This window comes from Hypanus sabinus, chromosome 6 (assembly GCF_030144855.1).
Source record: "Hypanus sabinus isolate sHypSab1 chromosome 6, sHypSab1.hap1, whole genome shotgun sequence".
In the NCBI taxonomy this organism is placed as follows: Eukaryota; Metazoa; Chordata; class Chondrichthyes; order Myliobatiformes; family Dasyatidae; genus Hypanus; species Hypanus sabinus.
In genome coordinates, this window is record NC_082711.1 from 181,048,065 (window position 1) to 181,071,011 (window position 22,947).

A 22,947-nucleotide genomic window follows, 5' to 3' on the forward strand; every position below is an offset into this window, starting at 1 on the left:
CAGAAATCTGAAACCCTTCCCTGAACCACTCCATCAGCCACTTATTTATCTGGACTATCATCTGGACTACCCAGCCTAGCTCATGCTTCTGGGATTAATCCAGAGATTACTACCTTGGAGGTCCTGCTCTTCAGCCTCTTCACTAACTCCTTAAACTCTCTGTGCACGGCCTCTTCCCCCTTCCTACCAGTGTAATGCAGCATGGCCTCTGATTACTCGCCCTTCCTCCTTTTGATCCTCTTGAGGATCTGAGATGTGAAGAAGGTAAATGAGTACAGAGAAACTGGGAAATATTTAGGTACGTAATCAAGGAAAGTGATCACAAATTGTTAGGATGGTTAATGGGTTCAGGTGCAAAGAGACTGGGGTGGTTATGTAAGAAGGGAGAAGTATAAATGGGTTCAGGAGCAGAGAGATTGAGATGACTGTACAATGAGAGAGAGATATAAGTGGGTTCAGGAATGGGGGACTGGGTGGTTATATGAGGGAGAAAGGTACAAATGGGGTCAGGAGCAGAGAGATTGAAATAATTGTGCGAGAGAGAGGTATAAATGTTCAGGAACAGGGAGACTGGGGGGCTGTGGTGGATATATAAAGAGAGAGAGATATAAATGGGTTCAGGAAAAGGGGGACTGGGGGACTGTGGTGGATATATAACAAGAGGGAGATATATAAATGGGTTCAGGAACAGGGACTGGGGGGCTGTGGTGGATATATAAAGAGAGGGAGATATATAAATGGGTTCAGGAGCAGGGAGATTGGGGTAGTTATATAAAATTGGCAGAGCAAGTTCTGAAGATTTAAAAAATAAAAAGCATATGAGATTCTTGGCTTTATTAAGAGAAGACAAAAGCCAAGAGGTTATGTTAAAGCTTTCTGAATCATTTGTTGAGCCTCACCGGGGGTAATGTGTTCAGGTCTGGGCACCACACCGTAGGAAGTGCAGAAAAGATTGATTAGAGTGGTTCTGGTGTGAGACATTTCAGTTCTTTGAAGACGATGGGGTGATTCTTGGGGCAATGGAGTGAGAGAGTTTAATAATCGTTCAAAATCATGAAAGATTTGGTTGAAAAAATAAGGAAAATTTACACCTTCGACGGCTGGAGGCTTGGTGATCAGAGGGGACCAATTGAAGATGTTGGCAAACAGGGAAGGAAGATAAAATTGTTTTTGTACAGTGAACTATGATCTTGTCTTTGCTGCTGGTAGAGAGAATGCAGCTGGAATCAACACTGACTCTCGAAAGAGAACTGCTTCGGAAACAGAAATTAAGAGGGCATTCAGGAAAGAGGAGAAAGGAGAAAGAGCATAGAAAACAGAAGCCCAGTGTGACAAATGGCCAGCAGTATGAGTCCCCACACTTCCTTGTCAGGTCCCCTCACCTCCAGAACACGCTCCCTCACCTCCAGCACACGTCACCTCACCTCCAGCATACGTCCCCTCACCTCCAGCACACGCTCCCTCACCCCCACCTCCAGCACGCTCCCTCATCTCCACCTCCAGCACACGCTCCCTCACCTCCAGCACACGTCCCCTCACCTCCAGCACACGTCCCCTCACCTCCACCTCCAGCACGCTCCCTCATCTCCACCTCCAGCACACGCTCCCTCACCTCCAGCACACGCTCCCTCACCTCCACCTCCAGCACGCTCCCTCATCTCCACCTCCAGCACAAGCTCCCTCACCTCCAGCACACGTCCCCTCACCTCCAGAACACGCTCCCTCACCTCCAGCACACGTCACCTCACCTCCAGCATACGTCCCCTCACCTCCAGCACACGCTCCCTCACCTCCACCTCCAGCACGCTCCCTCATCTCCACCTCCAGCACACGTCCTCTCACCTCCAGCACACGCTCCCTCACCTCCAGCACACGTCCCCTCACCTCCAGCACACGTCCCCTCACCTCCAGCACACGTCCCCTCACCTCCAGCACACATCCCCTCACCTCCAGCACACGTCCCCTCACCTCCAGCACACGCTCCCTCACCTCCTGCACACGTCCCCTCACCTCCAGCACACGCTCCCTCACCTCCAGCACACGTCCCCTCACCTCCAGCACACATCCCCTCACCTCCAGCACACGTCCCCTCACTTCCAGCACACGTCCCCTCACCTCCACCTCCAGCACACGCTCCCTCACCACCAGCACACGCTCCCTCACCACCAGCACACGTCCCCTCACCTCCAGCACACGTCCCCTCACCTCCAGCACACGCTCCCTCACCTCCAGCACACATCCCCTCACCACCAGCACACGTCCCCTCACCTCCAGCACACGCTCCCTCACCTCCAGCACACGCTCCCTCACCACCAGCACACGTCCCCTCACCTCCAGCACACGTCCCCTCACCTCCAGCACACGTCCCCTCACCACCAGCACACGCTCCCTCACCTCCAGCACACGTCCCCTCACCTCCAGCACACGTCCCCTCACCACCAGCACACGTCCCCTCACCTCCAGCACACGTCCCCTCACCTCCAGCACACGCTCCCTCACCTCCAGCACACGTCCCCTCACCACCAGCACACGCTCCCTCACCACCAGCACACGTCCCCTCACCTCCAGTACACGTCCCCTCACCTCCAGCACACGTCCCCTCACCTCCAGCACACGCTCCCTCACCACCAGCACACGCTCCCTCACCTCCAGCACACGTACCCTCACCTCCAGCACACGCTCCCTCACCACCAGCACACGTCCCCTCACCTCCAGCACACGTCCCCTCACCACCAGCACACGCTCCCTCACCACCAGCACACGTCCCCTCACCTCCAGCACACGTCCCCTCACCTCCAGCACACGTCCCCTCACCACCAGCACACGCTCCCTCACCACCAGCACATGCTCCCTCACCTCCAGCACACGTCCCCTCACCTCCAGCCCACGTCCCCTCACCTCCAGCACACGTCCCCTCACCTCCAGCACACGTCCCCTCACCTCCAGCACACGTCCCCTCACCTCCAGCACACGTCACCTCACCTCCAGCACACGCTCCCTCACCTCCTGCACACGTCCTCTCACCTCCAGCACACGCTCCCTCACCTCCAGCACACGTCCCCTCACCTCCAGCACACGTCCCCTCACCACCAGCACACGCTCCCTCACCTCCAGCACACGCTCCCTCACCTCCTGCACACGTCCTCTCACCTCCAGCACACGCTCCCTCACCTCCAGCACACGTCCCCTCACCTCCAGCACACGCTCCCTCACCTCCAGCACACGCTCCCTCACCTCCAGCACACGTCCTCTCACCTCCAGCACACGCTCCCTCACCTCCAGCACACGTCCCCTCACCTCCAGCACATGCTCCCTCACCACCAGCACACGTCCCCTCACCTCCTGCACACGTCCTCTCACCTCCAGCACACGCTCCCTCACCTCCAGCACACGTCCCCTCACCTCCAGCACACGTCCCCTCACCTCCTGCACACGTCCCCTCACCTCCAGCACACGTCCCCTCACCTCCAGCACATGTCCCCTCACCTCCAGCACACGTCCCCTCACCTCCTGCACACGTCCCTTCACCTCCAGCACACGTCCCCTCACCTCCAGCACACGTCCCCTCACCTCCAGCACACGTCCCCTCACCTCCACCTCCAGCACACGTCCCCTCACCTCCAGCACACGCTCCCTCACCTCCAGCACACGTCCCCTCACCTCCAGCACACGTCCCCTCACCTCCAGCACACGCTCCCTCACCACCTCCAGCACACGCTCCCTCACCTCCACCTCCAGCACACGTCCCCTCACCTCCAGCACACATCCCCTCACCTCCAGCGCACGTCCCCTCACCTCCTGCACACGTCCCCTCACCTCCAGCACACATCCCCTCACCTCCAGCACACGCTCCCTCACCACCAGCACAAGCTCCCTCACCTCCAGCACACATCCCCTCACCTCCAGCACACGCTCCCTCACCTCCAGCACACGCTCCCTCACCTCCAGCACACGTCCCCTCACCTCCAGCACACGTCCCCTCACCTCCAACACACGCTCCCTCACCTCCACCTCCAGCACACGTCCCCTCACCTCCAACACACGCTCCCTCACCTCCACCTCCAGCACACGTCCCCTCACCTCCAACACACGCTCCCTCACCTCCACCTCCAGCACACGTCCCCTCACCTCCAGCACACGTCCCCTCACCTCCAGCACACGTCCCCTCACCTCCAGCACACGTCCCCTCACCTCCAGCACACTCTCCCTCACCTCCAGCACACTCTCCCTCACCTCCAACACACGCTCCCTCACCTCCACCTCCAGCACACATCCCCTCACTTCCAGCGCATGTCCCCTCACCTCCAGCGCACGCTCCCTCACCACCAGCACACGCCCCCTCACCTCCAGCACACGTCCCTTCAACCTCCTGCACACGTCCCCTCACCTCCAGCACACGTCCCCTCACCTCCAGCACACGCTCCCTCACCTCCAGCACACGTCCCCTCACCTCCAGCGCACGTCCCCTCACCTCCAGCACACGCTCCCTCACCTCCAGCACACGTCCCCTCACCTCCAGCGCACGTCCCCTCACCTCCAGCGCACGTCCCCTCACCTCCAGCGCACGTCCCCTCACCTCCAGCGCACGTCCCCTCACCTCCAGCGCACGTCCCCTCACCTCCAGCACACGCTCCCTCACCACCTCCAGCACACGCTCCCTCACCTCCACCTCCAGCACACGTCCCCTCACCTCCACCTCCAGCACACGCTCCCACACCTCCAGCACACGTCCCCTCACCTCCACCTCCAGCACACGCTCCCTCACCTCCGGCACACGCTCCCTCACCTCCAGCACATGCTCCCTCACCTCCAGCGTATGCTCCCTCACCTCCACCTCCAGCACACGTCCCCTCACCTCCACTTCCAGCACATGCTCCCTCACCTCCACCTCCAGCACACGCTGCCTCACCTCCAGCACACGCTGCCTCACCTCCAGCACACGCTCCCTCACCTCCAGCACACGTCCCTCACCTCCACCTCCAGCACACGTCCCTCACCTCCACCTCCAGCACACGTCCCTCACCTCCACCTCCAGCACACGCTCCCTCACCAGCACACGCTCCCTCACCTCCAGCACACGTCCCCTCACCTCCAGCACATGCTCCCTCACCTCCAGCACGCTCTCCCTCACCTCCAGCACACGCCCCCTCACCTCCAGCACACGCCCCTCACCTCCAGCACACGCCCCCTCACCTCCAGCACACGCTCCCTCACCGGCACACGCTCCCTCACCTCCGGCACACGCTCCCTCACCTCCGGCACACGCTCCCTCACCTCCGGCACACGTCCCCTCACCTCCGGCACACGTCCCCTCACCTCCAGCACACGTCCCCTCACCTCCAGCACACGCCCCCTCACCTCCAGCACACGCTCCCTCACCTTAAGTGCAGCCAATTGTTAGGAATAAGAATTCAAGAAGGCAGTGTGATGGATTTGCCAACTGCTGTGGGCTGAAAACATGGAGGCATCTGCTGGGTGGGAAGTCAGTCTGCAGCCGTGTGTCCAGTTTGCAAACTGTCTGAATCCCCTGCCATAATCTGGGGATAACCAGTATTACTCAGCCAACTTTTGCAGACCAGATCCCAGGGAGAGTCAGTGAGGATTGTACCTTGGAAAGAGTTAGTACGTCCGGGCTGTACCCCAGGGAGTGTTGGTACATCTGGGATAATCGGTACAAAAAGGACTATGTCCTGGGGAGAGTTAGTACATCTGGGACTCTACCCCAGAGAGAGTTGGTACATCAGGGACTGTACCTGGGCAGAGTCTGTATCTTTGGGGACTGTATCCCAGGGAGAGTCAGTACCTTCAAGATATGATACAAGGCAATGTCCATTGTTTTGAAAGAGATAGGATTGATGGACAATTGAGAAATGATGGGGGAATAATTATGTAAAACAGGACAATATTTTTCATGTGGGGACTTGCTGCCATGTCTCCATTGGTTTGTTGTTGAGGTTTGAGAGATGTTGACCTGAAGGAGCTTGTTGTTCTTGGCCTGTAGTTATACCCACGGGGGTGCTGTCACTCCCTGCTTGTTGGCATGTTCAAACATACCCCGCTTGGCTGGCTCCCTTGAAGCTGCATTGGGATAACATTTCTCTGAAATTTGCAGGTAATTTAACTTTCCTTATGGAGCAGTGGCTTTAGACTTAAAGACACAAACTGCAGATGCTGAAATTGGGAGCAAAAATCAAACTGCTGGAGGAACTTTTTCAAATGTAGAGCAGCATCTGTGGAGGGAAAAGGATAGCTATTATTTCAGACTAAGAAACTTCATCTAAACTCTGATTTTTTTCTTTATAATTCACACCTTCCATCACTGTAGTCACGAAAAGGTTGCCTGCGAAGGTGCAGCCCTCTTACAGTATGGCACTGCAGTGTCAGTCGCTTCTGTGCGTAGGTTGCCAGGAGTTGGAATTGAATCCGTAATGTTCTGAGTGAGGCAAGAGAGGTTGCCCACTTAGCCAATGTGTGTCAGTAGTTTACTGGGTCCCAATTGCTGGTCACCGTGGGAACATGAATCTCCTCAGAGACGTGTTCATATTCGCAGCATTGGGGTGTGCCCACCTTTGTAGAGGACCTGGCTGTGTGTCCATGTTTGAGGGGTCCCTGAGGTGTGTGTCCAGCTTTGGGAGTGGCCTTGGGGTGTGTGTCCGTCTTTGCACAGGTCCTGACATGCGGTGTATGCAAGGATGTCTTTCTGTGTTTGCAGACAATCCTGGAGCAGATGTCTGTGTTTGCAGACAGCCCCAGGGCATGTGTCTGTGTTTGAAGGGAGTCCTGGAATGCATGCTGGTGTTTGCAAGGGGTCCCAAGGTGCATGATAGTGTTTGCAGGGGACTCTTAGTGTTTCTGAATTTGCAAAAACATTCCTGGTCATATGTGTGTTCACAAGGAATAATGAGAAATTGTCAGAAATCTGCAGCGTATGGAAAATTTGAAACAACCTGTGCCGAGACGAGGTATCAACAACTCAACACAATGCATCACCCGGAGGGTGTGCATGCAGGGCTGCTGGGAATTTGCTATGGAAGTGCTTTTTCAGAGAAACCCTTAATGTTCTGGGTAATGGGGTGTAAAATACATTGGGTATCTTTTGAAAAGCGGGTGAGTGCTAAGAGGAACAGGAGTGTCGAAGTCTCAAAGTCACAACACCTGCATCTGTTTCTTTTTTCCTAATTGGGTAATCGTTTGAGACCAAAATCCGGAACTGTTCTTGCACTGACTTAATAAAAACATCATCTGTTTTTCTAGTTCCGAATGAATGTTTTATTATTAACAATGTCTTTACATCCTAAAACACTTTGCTGAGCATCGTTTTCATCTCCCCAGTGAGCTAACCTTTGACTCTTGTTCCTTTCTGCTGGATTTCCTCTGTTCAGAATTGCCATCGATGTGTGGGCCACGTTGGCAGAGTTCTGCAACATTTTCACAGCCGTCAACCAGTCTGAGGTACCGCTGTACAAGGACCCGGATGAGGACCTCACCCTGCTTGTTCTGGACGAGGACAAGATCCTCTCAGGCTTTGTTCCTCTCCTGGCTGCCCCTCAGGACCCTTGCTACGTGGAGACAGCCGCAGATAAGGTCAGCCGGGGGGCACACTGTAAACTCTTGTTCCTGGGAAGGCTTTTTTTAAACAGAATGTGATTAACTCAGTGAGGGTGTAAAGGGAAAACAGTGACCTCAACATCTGACATCTGTCTGTACAGCACCAGTGTCATGAAAAGCACCTCTTCCTGTAGCGTGCGTTCTGTGGCATGCTTTGTATACACTGCCTTCCCTCCTTGTCTAAATAACTAGTGTTGGCCACCCTGCATTCCTCCAAACGGAGGCTGTCAGACTCTGCCAAGGCTCTGTGCTAGGCTCTCATCCAAATCCCCTGGGCTAATATCACCATCCCAGAATCTAATTTTCTTTAGGCTTGGGGCTGAACCTCAATCAAACTCTCTCACTGCCTCCTGTCCTGTAAAAGCTGCTGGGACTAAATTTGTTGACTTCAGCTGTTAGATTTGATGCATTTTTAAAGCAATGTGAGAAGTCCAGACATAGGAATTAATCCATACATAGATAGGTACATTCATCATGAGCCAACTCTGATGCCCAAGACTTTCGTGTCACCACCAACAGACTCACTGGCTCCACCGTTATTGCATGGGCTGCTTGTGGTATGATATTGGCCTGCTTGAATCATAAAGGTCAGCTTTATTTGTCACATGTACATCAAAGCAAATGCATAATTTACATTAAAGACCAACATAGTCTATGATGTGCTGGGAGCAGCCTGCATGTGTCGCCACACTGGTGCCAATAAAGCATGTCTACAACTCGTTAAACCTAAACCATACACCTTTGGACTGTGGGAGGAAACCAGAGCACCCAGAGGAGACCCATGTTGTCATGGGGAGAAGGTACAAAATCCTTATAGATAGTGGTGGGCATTGAACCCTGGTTGCTGGTGCTGTAAAGTTTTACACCATCTGGTAAACTACTGGCTAGCATCGTGGTGCAAGGCTGTTTAGAAATCTTAAATTGTTTTCCCAGCTTGAGTTACCTAACAGGTAAGTGGCTGCCTCAGCTGACTGAGACATTGGGGTCCTACAGAGCCCTGCATACCCTGATCCTATTTTGTGTTAAAAGTTGAGGTGTTAGAGTGAGCCTCGTGATCCTCTAAATCACCAACAGTTCTGATTGCTGTCCATGTGTGTACACGGCTCAAATGTGATGCCCCATCTTTGACAGAACCGCACACCAATGCTCACTAGCAACTTCACAAAGGTACCAAAATAGTCCAAAATACTCTTATTCACCTTGGGCCCTGAAGAGGAGTCGAGGAGTTCAGAAGGGCTGGCGAGTTAGTAAGAGGAGAAGAAACTTTACCCTTCACTCTCAGTCTCCTGACACTGCATGCTCCAAAGCCTGCCTGGATCAGGAACAGGCACTTTGAACAAAAAAATGTGTATCAGCTTGAAAAGTCAGGACATATTTTGGCATGAATAAATTGTAGACTAAGTCTGGTACGGAATGATTTGCTCTTTGGGGAGTGTGAGCTGTTGATTTGTGGAGGCATGATGTTCGGCTCAGCAGGTGTGCAGCCTCGAATCGCTGCTCCAAGGCTGCTAGCTTTAGCCTATGGGGCAACCTTCCTTTAGTCTTGGCTTCTCTGAAACTGCCCTCTGTTTAAAATGTATAGAGGAGCCATGCTGTCCCAAATACAGAGCAGACACAGAGTGTGTCAGCATGTAACACAGTACCACAAGTTAAACTTGGCACCTCTACAAAGAATTGGCCTTGAATATTCTAATGTTAGAATCCAGAAAAAAGTTGCTTATAATAAGTATCCCGTTTTCTCTTTGTAATTCTAAAGTGTATCAGCTACTGTTGTCCGGTGCTGCAGACAATATGACAGGAAATCACATTGGATCAATGGCCAGGTGGCTGGCCTGATGAATCTGTGGTTAGAGTCATAGAAAAGTACAGCACAGAAACAGGCCCTTTGGCCCATCTAGTCTGTGCCAAGCCATTTAAACTACCTATTCCCATAGACCTGCAGTGGGACCATAGCCCTCCATGCCCCTACCATCCATGTACATGTCCAAATTTCTCTTGTACATTGAAATCAAGCTTGCGTGTATCACTTGAGTTGGCAGCTTGTTTCACACCCTCACCACCCTTTGAATGAAGAACTTTTCCCCCATCACAAACAAGAGAAAAACTGCAGATGCTTGAAATCTGAGGAAAGCACACAAAATGCTAGAGGAGCTCAGCAGACCAGGCAGCATCTTTTGAAGAAAGGTTCAGTCGACGTTTTGGGCCAAAACCCTTCGGCAGGACTCCCCATGTCCCCTTTAAACTTTTTACCTTTCACTCTTAACCCCTGACCTCTAGTTGTTGTCCCATCCAACCTCAATGGAAAAAACTTGCTTACATTTACCCTATCCATACCCCTCATAATTTTGTACACCTCTGTCAAATCTCCCCTCAATCTTCTACATTCTAAGGAATAAAGTCCTAACCTATTAAATCTTTCCTCGTTAACTCAGGTCCTCCAGACCCGGCAATATTCATGTGCGTTTTCTCTCTACTCTTTCAACTTTATTTACATCTTTCCTGTAGGTAGGTGACCAAAACTGCACACAATTCCTCAACTTAGATCTCACCAACCTCTTATACAACTTCAACAAAACATTCCATCTCCTGTGCTCAGTTTTTTGATTTATGAAGACCAATGTGCCAGAAGCTTCCTTTACAACCCTATCTACCTGTGATGCCATTTTCAACGAAGTATGGACCTGTATTCCCAGAAACCTTTGTTCTACCAGACACCTCAGTACCCTACTTACTGCTCACTGTGGAAGACCTATCCTGGTTGGTCCTACCGAAGTGCAACACCTCACACTTGTCTACATTAAATTCCATCTGCCGTTTTCAGCCCATATTTTTCAATTGGTCCAGATCCCATTGCAAGCTCTGATGATCTTCCTCGTTGTCCACTACACCCCCAATCTTGGTGTCATCCACAAATTTGCTGAACCAGTTACCCATATTATCTTTCAGATCATTGATATAGATGACAAACAACAAAGGACCCAGCACCAATCCCTGTGGCACACCACTAGTCACAGGCCTCCAGTCAGAGAGGCAACCATCTACTATCACTCGCTAGCTTCTCTCACAAAGCTAATGTCTGGTCCAACTTACTAGCTCATCTTGAATGCTGAGCAACCGAACATAATTGACCAACCTCCCATGTGGGACCTTATCAAAAGCCTTGTAGACAAGTCCATTGCCTTGCCTTCATCAACCTTCCAGGTAACTTCCTTGAAAAACTCTATAAGATTCGTTAGACACAACCTATTACATAGGACACCATGCTGACTATCCCAAATCAGTCCAATTTGGTGAAACTTGCATTTTGCTTGCAGAATTGGTTTTGTGAATACAGTGTCTGGCCTTTGAGACTACAGAGCTTCAGCTCTGGCTGAATTGTCCTGTCAGCTGGGAGAGCCATAGGTACACTACTGCTGCCTTCAGTGCTGCTGCAGTACATCAACTAGGCTGCTTACCATCATATCACCCCTGCTGAAAATTGTGTGTGTGTGCTTTGCCTGTCTGTGTGAGCTTAGTAATAATGTGTGAACTAGGCCAGTGTTTGCCTCACCTCTGGTGATCACCATGCTGACTCTGCCTACCAACGTTCCCATCTGTTGGCCATTCCAATGGCACCCTAATCCAGCAAGAAGGAGACAGTTGCAAATGGCTGACTGCATCTTTTCTCTGAGCCTTAGGGTCAGATGCCTGGTTCTTAAGTGAAAATTCTGAGACTGAGTTATATTTCATTATACTGTATGAGCAAGGGACATCTGGTGAGGAATTAAATTCTCATACTTTTGAGCTCTAACAGTTGATGTGATTGTAGGTGTGAATGATGAGGAGGTTCTGTGTGTGCAGTCCTGGTTACTGCACTACATGGAAGGATATATTGGCACTTGAAAGAGTGTAGAGGAGTTTATCCATGCTGGCCTGAGGGTGGATGCTCTCCATTGCCTTCTGATACCCAAGCCTTTCACCATAGAGTCCTAGCCCAACTCAGGCATGCCAACCAAGGTGCCCACCTAAACTAATCCCATTTGTCCCATTTCCCTCCAAACCTTTCCTACCCACCTACACCCAGATGTCTTTTAACACTCTGCACTTCTTAGTCCAAACTTCAAACTACCAAGAAAATTTATTTTCAAAGTACATATATGTTGAATAAACTCTTTTTGGGGTTCCAGACAGGTCCAGGTATCGATTATAACTGCTGCTTCAATGACAAACTCTGTTATAACAGGAAGCTCAGAGACCGACACCAACAGATGGTGAGGATGAACTCACTCATTTCTGCCCCTCTGACCCTTAACACAGGTGCCCCTCCCCCAGGGTTGTGTCCTGAGTCCCCTCCTCTACTCCCTTTACACCCATGACTGTACTGTCACACACAGCTGAAATCTGCTGATCAAATATACAGATGACATGACATTGATGGGCCTTATTTCTAGCGGTGACGAGACAGCCTACAGAGGAGAGGTTAACACCCTGACACGGTGGTTCCAAGGTAACAACCTCAATGTCCAAACAACAAAAGAGCAGATGGTGGATTGCAGGAGGAATGGAGACAGGCTTGCCCTAATCAACATTAGTGGGACAGCAGTTGAATAGTTTCAGTTTCCTCAGTATACACATCACTAAAGGTCTCACCTGGATTATACACACTGGCTGTGTGGCAAAAAAAGCACAACAGTGTCTCTTCCACTTCAGACAACTGAAGAAGTTTGGCAAGAGCCCCCAGATCCTCAAGACATCTACAGGGGCCCTATTGAGAGCATCCTGACTGGCTGCATCACTGCCTGGTACAGAAACTGCATCAACCTTGATCGCTGGGCAGAGAGTGGTACGGACAGCCCAGCACCTCTGTGGGTGTGAACATCCTTCCATCGAGAACATTTACAGCAGCAGATGCATAAAGAAGGCCTTGAATATCATTGGGGACACAGTCACCCCAACTATAAACTTACAGCTGTTTCCGTCTGGCAAATGGTACCACAGCATTAAAGCCAGGACCAACAGGCTACAGGAAACAAGCCATGAAACTTAAAATTCACGTGTCTTTATATTGCGACAGAGTCATAATGCCAAGATTTTTACTCCCTCGCGGTGTGGGATGGATATAAGATTTAACTACATTCAAATCAGTAATTGTACCCGGCTGGAAGCCTAAGAAGAGTTTATTCGTCATATATGCTGGGAAAGTACTGGATTCTTTTTTACATATAGGTCACCATTTACAACCCTGAGATTCACTTTTCTGAGGACATGTGCAGTAAATTCAACAAACAGAATAGAATCAATGAAAGACTTACCCAACAGGACAGACTGATAACCAGTGTGCAGAAGGCAACAAACAGTGCAAATATAAAAAGAAAAAGGGAAGTAATAATAATAAATAAACAATAAATATAGAGAATATAAAATGAAGAGTATTTGAAAATGAGTCCATAGGTTGTGGGAACAGAACAGTAATGGAAGGAGTGAAGTTATCCCATTGGTTGAAGAGTCTGATGGTCAAAGGGTTATTACTGTTCCTGAACCTCATGGTGCCTGAACCTCATGGTGTTGGTCCTGAACTCCTGAAGAAATACTCAAATGGTAAAATAGTACAACCACGGCTGACAAGCTATTGTAAACGCAAAAGAAAGGGCATACAACAAAGCAAAAATTAGTGGGGTGATAGAGGATTGGAAAGTTTTTAAAAACCTACAGAGAGTAACAAAAAAAATTATTAGAAGGGAAAAGATTAAAATGTGAAAGATTAAATGTGAAAGGAAGCTAGCAAATAATATCAAAGTGGATAGTAAACGTTTTTTCAAGTATGTTAAAAATAAAAAAGAAATGATAGTGGATATAGGACCGCTAGAAAATGAGGCAAGAAATAATAACGGGGGACAAGGAGATGGCTGATGAACCAAATGAGTATTTGCATCAGTCTTCACTGTGTAAGACACTAGCAGTATGCCTGACGTTGTAGTGTGTGAAGGAAGAGAAGTGGGTGCAGTTACTATTACAAGAGAGAAGGTGCTCAAAAAGCTGCAAGACCTGAAGGTGCATAAGTCACATGGACCAGATGAACTGCATGCTAGGGTTCTGAAAGAGGTAGCATTAGAGGTTGTGGTGGCATTAGAAATGATCTTTTAAAAATCATTGGACTCTAGCATGGTGCTGGAAAATTGCAAATGTCACTCCACTCAGAAAGGAGGAAGGCGGCAGAAAGGAAATTATAGACCAGTTAACCTGACCTCAGTTGTTGGGAAGATGTTAGAGTCAGTTGTTAAGGATGAGGTGATGGTGTACTTGGTGACACAGAACAAGATAGTACAAAGTCAGCAGGGTTTCCTTCAGGGAAAATCCTGTCTGACAAATCTTTTGGAATTCTTTGATGAGATTACCAGCAGGATGGATCAAGGGGATGCAGTGGATGTTATATATTTGGACCTTCAGAAGGTATTTGACAAGGTGCCACACATGAGGCTGCTTACCAAGTTAAGAGCCCATGATATTACAGGAAAGTTAGAGTATTGGCTGATTGGTAGGAGGCAGCGCGTGGGAATAAAAGTATCTTTTTCTGGTTAGCTGCCTGTGACTAATGGTATTCCACAGGCGTCAGTGATGGGACCATTACTTTTTATGATTTAGTTGATGGAATAGAAGGCTTTGTTGCCAAGTTTGCAGATGATAACAGAGATTGGTGAAGATTGGTAGTGTTTAAGGAAACAGGTAGGCTGTAGAAGGATTTAGATTAGAAGAATGAGCAAGAAAGTGACAAATTAAATACAGTGTTGGAAAATGCATTGTCATGTACTTTGGTAGTAGAAATAAATGTGCAGACTATTTTGTAAACGAGGAGAAAATTCAAAACTCTGATATACAAAGGGACTTAGGAGTCCTTGTGCAGAACACCCTGTAGGTTAACTTGCAGGTTGAGTCGGTGGTGAGGAAGGCAAAGGCAATGTTAGCATTCATTTCAAGAGGTCTAGGATACAAGAGCAAAAATGTGATGCTGAGGCTCACTGCAATTTGGTGTAGCTGCTTCTTGCTATCCCACAGATGATACATTATGAAAATTGAAATGTTGAGTTACCTTCCACAAAGCGGAGGGAGGCTGGGGAGAGTGGAGAAGACTCTAGTCTCTTTTTTATATAATGTATAGTCTTGGTTGTCTCAGAACATTAAGGGGTAAGAAATTTAACATTAATGCAGTACTGTAGGATAATTGTTGCTGGAAACATTATACTGCAATTTTGCAACAGCAAGATTCACAGTAGTTAAACAGTTGGTTTGCTGTAGTTGAGTTCATTGTGTGGAGTTGACCAATAACTTCCCACATTTATTGGATTCTGTGTCCTCCACATTACTTATTCATTCTGAGTCTCAAGACAATTGCCATAAAAGTGTGCAAGGGAATTTATGAAATATTTTAGTGTCGAAGTTAAAAGTCAAGTTTATTGTCATCCATACCAGTACATGTTCTGTATGCTCAGGTGCAATGAAAAACTTACTTGCAGCAGCATCACAGGCACGTAGCAACATTCACAAGAAGATCATAAATTATCCACAATTTTGTATGTTTGTCAGACCCAAGTTGTGTCCATAGACCCAAGGGCAACGTTGTGCATCTGGTATTTGGTTCAGTAATTGATGCTGCCTAGAATTGAAGAATCAGCCATTTTGAAATTATTGTAGCATGGAAAACCTTGATGCTGACTCTGTGGTGCCTGGAATAGTTTCATTCCCATACAGATCCCTCGCTCGGTGTGTACTTGCTGCCATGGTCTCAAGTGATATAGTCCTGTCATATTCTCTTTCTCTTGTCAATTCTAAACATTCACTGATGTATGCCTGTTGTCCTCAGAAATGTGACCCATTCCTACCCTGGTGATGGCCCAGGTTTGTCTGCTGTTAGTTGCCAGGGCCAGTGACAAGGGTAATAGGGGCGAGTTGGGTCTTTGAGAGGAAGTGGTGGTTAGGTGGGGACAGGTTTCAGGAGGAGGGTGTTGAAGGATTGATGATGAACGTAAAAGGGAGGAATTTAACATTCACACGGTATTGCAAAGTAAATGTTTGATTGATACATAACCTTGTTCCACTTTGGTAGCAAAGAAGTGACAGGCAATTATCCAGTTCAGCTTCTCACACACCTGGTCGGTTGGCCCCTTGCCAGGTTGTTGCCAGATTCTTTTTAAGTGAGTCTCCTGGCAGTCAAACACTTCTGCCATTTTGTGCTGTGTGACCGATGGGGAAACGTGAGACATCATAAGCAGATGACATGTCATAGAAGGCATTCTTCACTGAGGAGACTCTGATCTTCTGTTATGATTGGCAGAAGGCCAGTCAGCATTACTCCAGGCGTTTTCTGAGGGTGGGGCAGGGGGTTTAAACAGGCAATAAAAGTAACTTAATACTTCAGTTTTAAGTAATTGCCCAAGAGTCCCACAAATAACATGCCAAGGTGTTTAACTCTTTGGTGACTGATGCACCATCAATAACTCTCTGAGATGTGAGGCGAGATGCCGGCTTTTATTGACTGGAAGAAGGAACAAGCAGCAATTGACCACCATGCTACATCCTGGAGACTGAGAGACCGGGCTCAGGCCCCAATCGCCTTTATACCGGGGTCTGAGGGAGGAACCACAGGAGCAGTCAGTGGGGGGGGGGGGGGGGTGGCGTGTGGCGTGTCCGGACAGGTATATGTAGTTCACCACAGTGACCCAGGTTGGAAACTGAATCCAATGTTCTTATGTTTATTGTCAAGACCATTGTAGGCCAGTGTGCCAACATTGAGCATGGCTTTATTGAAAGTGAGCAGTTGATGGAGGCAAGTACATTTAAGACTTTTAGATGTTAAAGCACTCATTGAAGGTAAGGGCTACAGGTGGGACTTGGTGTTGTGGTAGAACATTGGCTTCTTGAATGATGGAGCTAATAGGGCCAAATGGCCACTCACTGCTTCTTGTGATCTCATTTTCCTTACGATGTATAAGGGGGCCACTCAACTCCTGCATTTCAGAGATACTGTGCAATAAGAGGCTTTTCTGACGCAATGAGACCGCACTGTCCAAATTCACTCATTAAACCAGAGCATCATGAGGAAATCCATGTTGCCACAGGAAAATGTGCAAGCTCTGTACAACAATGGCGGGAATTTGGTTATCCTAACTGTTATGCTACTATGCCCCTTATTTCCTTGTTACCTGTTCCCTCTCATATGCCCACCTACACTAGGGAAGACTTTCAGAGGAACTGATTACAGGTTTCCCCTGCTATCCGAAGGTAGAATGTTCCTATGAAGCCGTTTGTAAGCCGAAATGTTGTAAAGCGAAGAAGCAATCACCATTAATTTATATGGGAAAAATTTTTAAGCGTTCCCTGACCCAAAAAATGACCTACCAAATCAAACCAAATAACACATAAAACCTAAAATAACACTAACATATAGTAAAAGTAGGAATCATATGATAAATATACAGCCTGTATAAAGTAGAAATATTGTATATGCGGTGTAGTTTCACTTATTAACATTGGGAAGACAGCGAGCCAAAATACATTTGGAGAAAAAAAATCAGCACGTACACATGCACACACAACTGCCCAAACAAGGCTTCACGGTCATTGTAGTCTTTCTCAGGGTAAATACGCGTAATAAAGCCGGTGCCTTTTTTTTTCGTAAAAGCGAAAATCCTCTTTGGTTAGAGAAAACAGGTGCTAATGTAGGTCTTTCGTAACAGCGAGCTGTCATAAAGTGAACGTTCGAAAAACGGGGGCCACCTGTGCATAAGATAGTACAGCATAGGAGAGGCCATTCAGCCAGTAGCGCTATGCTAAACTAATGCAACCAGTGGCACCTAATTAATCTCAACCCATTTCCCAGTACATTTGCCATGTATCTCCCTCCCTCTGCAGTTTCATGTACCTGTCTAAGAGTTTCTGAAACACTCCTGTCTGCCTCCACCACTAGCCTGGCAGTACGTTATTGACTCCCACCACTCTCTCTGTAGAAAATTGCACAATTTCTTTGTACTTTCCACCTCTCACTTTAAATATGTGCCCTCAATCCTGGGAAATGATACTGGCTGCCAACTTTATGCCTTGCATAAATTTACAAACTTGTATCTCCCCTACAAACAGGCAGCTGTTCGGGATGTGACTGAAACTGTTGCACCTGGGGAAACCCACAGTTCTTGATTGGTTCAAAGGTTACGGGAAGAAGGCCGGGAACTGGGGTTGAGCAGGAGCAGAAAAAAGGATCAGCCATGATTGGATGGCGGAGCAGACTCGATGGGCCAGATAGCCTAATTCTGCTCCTATGTCTTATGGTCTTATAGTTATAGGTGGAACTTGCAGACTCCACACAGGAGCTGGGTTGCTGCAACTGATCTCGTTGTCTCTGAGCCTGTTCTGGTGAGCAGCTCCTCGTTCCTTGTAGTTTGGTTGAAATATTTAAAGAGAATTCTTTCAAGGTGAGCAGAGGCTGAGAAGGGTTGAGATGGTGTATGCACGGTGATAGGGAACCATTGTTGAAGATTTGGGAATGGTGTATGCACATGGATGAATGAAAACTGGAAGGCTATTTGGGTGGGAAGTGTTAAGATTGATCTTGGAGTAGATTAAAGGGTTGACACAACATTGTGGGCTAAAGAGCCAGTGCAGTCAGCCCTCCTTATGCGTGGATTCATCTAACCGCAGATCGGGAAAACCGGGAAATTCTCTCTCCAGCTCTCATTGCTTGAGCATGTACAGACTATTTTTTCTTGTCATTATTCCCTAAACAATACAGTATAACAACTATTTACATAGCATTTACATTGTATTAGGTATTATAAGTAATCTAGAGATGACTTAAAAGTACAGGCAGTCCCCGGGTTATGAATGAGTTCCACTCCTGAGTCCGTCTTTAAGTCGGATTTGAAGTCGGAACAGGTATATCCAGTATTATTTAGTGTCAGTTAGTCAAATGTTTTTCTTAGTATATAGTACATATTTGACCTTTCTATGCATATAAAACACTTAAGAAACATATGTATTTCAATAATTAAACCACTGCGTTGCTTAGTAATAATCGTAGCTTTCATCAGGGCAGGGCCTTTCACATTCTCCATTAAAATTGTTCCAATCGTTGACCAACTGTAGTCTAACGCTTTTCCAATGACCAATGGCGTTTCACCTCTTTCCAATTGCTTTATTACTTCTACCTTATTTTCAATTGCGATTGTGATTATTTTTGTGAACAGAAACACTGCGGATTCAGAGCTGCACCACCAGGTCCTAATGTCCATCGCACAGAGACATGTTAAATAAAGTCTGGGGTTCCTCTGGGTCCTAAAGACCACCGCACTGATAATTGTTAAATAAGGGACTTGAGCATCCATGAATTTTGGTATCCGTGGGGGGTCCTGGAACCAATCCCCCCCCGCGGATAAGGAGGGCCAACTGTACTAATTTATGCTATCCACACCTCTTTGTGTCCCTTGCATTGCCTACAAAGCCTTATTTCCAACAGCAATTTTACTACAAAATACCCAGCCCTTTCATCCAACTTATCAATACACATTATAAATGGTAAAGGCCCAAGCACCAACTGTAGTGACTCTCCACTACTTACTGGCTGCCAGTCCAAAAAATAAATATTTTATTGCATTTCTCTGTTTCCTGTTATTTAGCTGCTCACTATTCTTGCAAATATGTCACCTCCAACCTAGCTTGCTCTTGCCTTGTAGGCTAATTGTTAACGTGATACCTTATCAAATGTTCTCTGGAAATCCAGGAAAGCTCTACAACATGTAGCCTGCACATTGCTACCTCCAGCCTACCCACCACCTAGTAGATATATATATATATATACAGAAAGGTGGCAGAAAAAGGCCTGTAAGATCAGGAAGGAATCCCACCCACCCTGCTGATGGACTGTTTGAATCACTACCATCAGGGAAGAGGCTATGTAGCATCCAGTTCAGGATCAAAAACAGTTACTTTCCCCAAGCAGTAAGGCTAATCGACATCTCCACCCCACCACCAATACTTTATCATTTCCTGTCAGTCACTTTATGTACAGAACTGCTGTACCTGACGTTATTTTATGGACACTGAATAGATCTATGTTTATAAGCTATCTTATGTATTTACATTTATTGTGATTTTTTAGAATTATTATTGTGTTCTTTTATTGTGTTTTTCTTTGTGCTGCAGTGGATGGGGAGTAAAAATTATTTCATTCTCCTTCATATTTGTGTCCTGGAAATGACATTAAACAAACATGAATATTGAAGTTTGTCAAAAATGATTTTCCCATCATAAAATTCTGCTAGAATCTATTTTGCATATCATTTTCTCAAATCTCCACTAGTATCTCAATAATTTTTGCAATGACAGATGTTAGGCTAAATTGCCTGTGGTTTTGTATTTTCTGCCTATCTCCTGGTGTTACATTTGTAATTTTCCACTTCTCTGGCACCTCTCTAGAAATGGTGGAATTTTGATATATTAAAACCAGTCCCCAGAGCCATTGTCTTCAAACCCCAGCAGGCCAGTTGGCAGGTCCAGGGGATTGTTTGTCTCGTACATTTTCTGTATTGTTAGAGGAACCTTACTCTCTATAGAAACATAGAAAATAGGTGCAGGAGTAAGCCATTCGGCCCTTCGAGCCTGCACTGCCATTCAGTATGATCATGGCTGATCATCCAACTCAGAACCCTGTACCTGCTTTCTCTCCATACCCCCGATCCCTTTAGCCACAAGGGCCATATCTGACTTCCTCTTAAATATAGCCGATGAACCAGCCTCAACTGTTTCCTGTGGCAGAGAATTCCACAGATTCACCACTCTCTGTGTGAATAAGTTTTTCTTCATCTTGGTCCTAAAAGGCTTCCCCTTTATCCTTAAACTGTGACCCCCTCGTTCTGGACTTCCCCAACATCGGAAACAATCTTCCTGCATCTTCCCTGGGTTTCTCTTGCTGGTCGGATGTTTTTAGTACCTGCTTCCATGGAGACTGATCCAAATCTTTGGTGTATCTCTGTCTCACATTATAAATGTATGATATGGCTGATCTGCTGTTTTACCCTTTAATAGATTTTATTTTGCCATGTGGCCAGCTCAGTTCTTATCCTTTGCAGACACAGGAGACTGTACTGGAATCTAGAGCAACAGTCAATCTGCTGGAAGAATTCAACTGGTTTGGCAGTATCTTTGAGGTTGGGGTTGTGGGGAGATTTTATTCCAGAATTGCCTTTAAGCTAGTGACAGGAATTTCAGATTCAAGGTCCTCTCTCTCTAACTGAATCTGAAATCCTACCATATTCTGATCACTTTTTACTGGGGATTGTTGGCAAAGAGCTCACTAAGTCATGGCACTTCATCTGAAAGATTTTTCTGTTTGGTTACTCAATGCAATGGTTAGAGAATACTTTAAGTAATTAGAGAAAAGCATAGTTGGGGATGTCAGGGATAGGTTTTTTGAAACAGAGTGATGGATGTGTGAAACATTCTGCCGGGGAGATACTAGAGGTAGGTGCATTAAGGATGTTTAAGAGACTCTTATTTAGATAGACACATGGTTGATAGAACAGTGGTGGGCTAGGTGGGAGGGAAAGGTTAGACTGATCTTAGAGAAGGTTAAACGTCATTGGCCGAAGGGCCTGTACTGTACTGTTCTATGTTCTAATACTCTCCCAAATGCACACAGTCAACTCATCCACAGGACTACCCTTGTCAATTTGATTTGTGCATGATTATTGTGGAACTTTTCTTTATTTCACTTACACACACACTCACAAACTCACTCAGAATCAGGTTTGTTATTACTGGCACGTGTCATGAAATTTGTTAACTTAGCAGCAGCAGTTCAATGCTATACGTACATAATGTAGAAAGAAAATTAATAAATCAATTATGGTATGTGTATAGATTAAAATTGTGCAAAAACAAATAATATGTATTTAAAAGTGAGGTAGTGTTTGCAGGTTCAATGACCATTTAGAAATCGGATGGCAGAGGGGAAGAGGCTGTTCCTGAATCACTGAGTGTGTGCCTTCAGGCTTCTGTACCTCCTACCTGATGGTAACACTGAGAAAAGGGCATGCCCTGGGTGCTGGTGGTCTTTAATAATGGATGCTGCCTTTCTGAGACACCGCTCCTCGAAGATGTCCTGGGTACTTTGTAGGCTAGTACCCAAGATGGAGCCAACTAAGTTTACGGCCCTCTGTGGCTTTTTTCAGTAGCCCCCACCCCACTTACCAGACAGTGATGCAGCTTGTCAGAATGCTCTCCATGGTACATCTACAGAAGTTTTTGAGTGTTTTTGTTGACATACCAAATCTTTTCAAACCCTAAATGAAGTATAGTCTCTGTCTTGCCTTCTTCATAGCTGCATCAGTATGTTGGGATAATATTAGGTTCTCAGAGATCTTGACACCCAGGAACGTGAAACTGCTCACTCTGTCCACTTCTGATCCCTCTATGAGGATTGGTATGTGTTCTTTGGTCTTACCCTTCCTGAAGTCCACAGTCAACTCTTTTGTCTTACTGACAATGAGTGCAAGGTTGTTGCTGTGACACCACTCCACTAGTTGGTATATCTTGCTTCTGTATGCCTTCTCGTCACCATCTGAGATTCTACCAGAAATGGTTGTATCATCAGCAAATTTATAGATGGTGTTTGAGCTATGCCTAGTCACACAGTCATGGGTATAGAGAGAGTAGAGCAGTGGACTGAGCACACACTCCTGAGGTGCATCAGTGCTAATTGTCAGCGAAAAGGAGATGTTATTACTAATCCGCACAGATTGTGGTCTTCTGGTTAGGAAGTGGAGGATTCAGGTGGTCTAAAGCCATGTGAAGAGCCATTGAGATTGCATCTGCTGTCGACTTGGCGATAAGCAAATTGCAGTGGGTCCAGGTCCTTGCTGAGGCAGGAGTTCAGTCTAGTGTTGACCAACCTCTCAAAGCATTTCATCACTGTCGATGTGAGTGCTACCAGCCGATAGTCATTAAGATAGCTCACATTCTTCTTCTTAAACACTGGTATAATTGTTGCCATTTTGAAGCTAGTGGGGACTTCCACCCGTAGCAGTAAAAGGTTAATTCATTGGATCTCAGAATCAGGTTTAATATCACTGATCTATAGTCATGAAACTTGTTATGTGGCAGCAGTATAGTGCATACATGATAATAAAAGCTATAACTTACAGTATATATATTTAAAAAGTTAGAGTGGTGAGTGAAATAGGTTGCCAGCTATGGTTGTGGAGACAGATATGATAGGGTCTTTTAAGAGACTCCTGGATAGGTACATGGAGCTTAGAAAAATAGAGGGCTATGGGTAACCCTAGGCAATTTCTAAAGAAAGTACTTGTTCAGCAT

At 47.1% G+C, this 22,947-nt stretch overlaps 1 protein-coding gene across 1 annotated transcript in view; it reads left to right on the top strand.

Moving 5' to 3' along the window:
- The window catches only part of LOC132396189 (telomerase-binding protein EST1A-like), a 259,324-nt gene that overhangs the window by 51,447 nt on the left and 184,930 nt on the right, over positions 1–22,947 (top strand). The window contains exon 3 of the mRNA XM_059973746.1: positions 7,383–7,584. Coding sequence (XP_059829729.1) covers positions 7,383–7,584 — 202 coding nt within the window. The remainder of the gene's footprint in view (positions 1–7,382; positions 7,585–22,947) is intronic.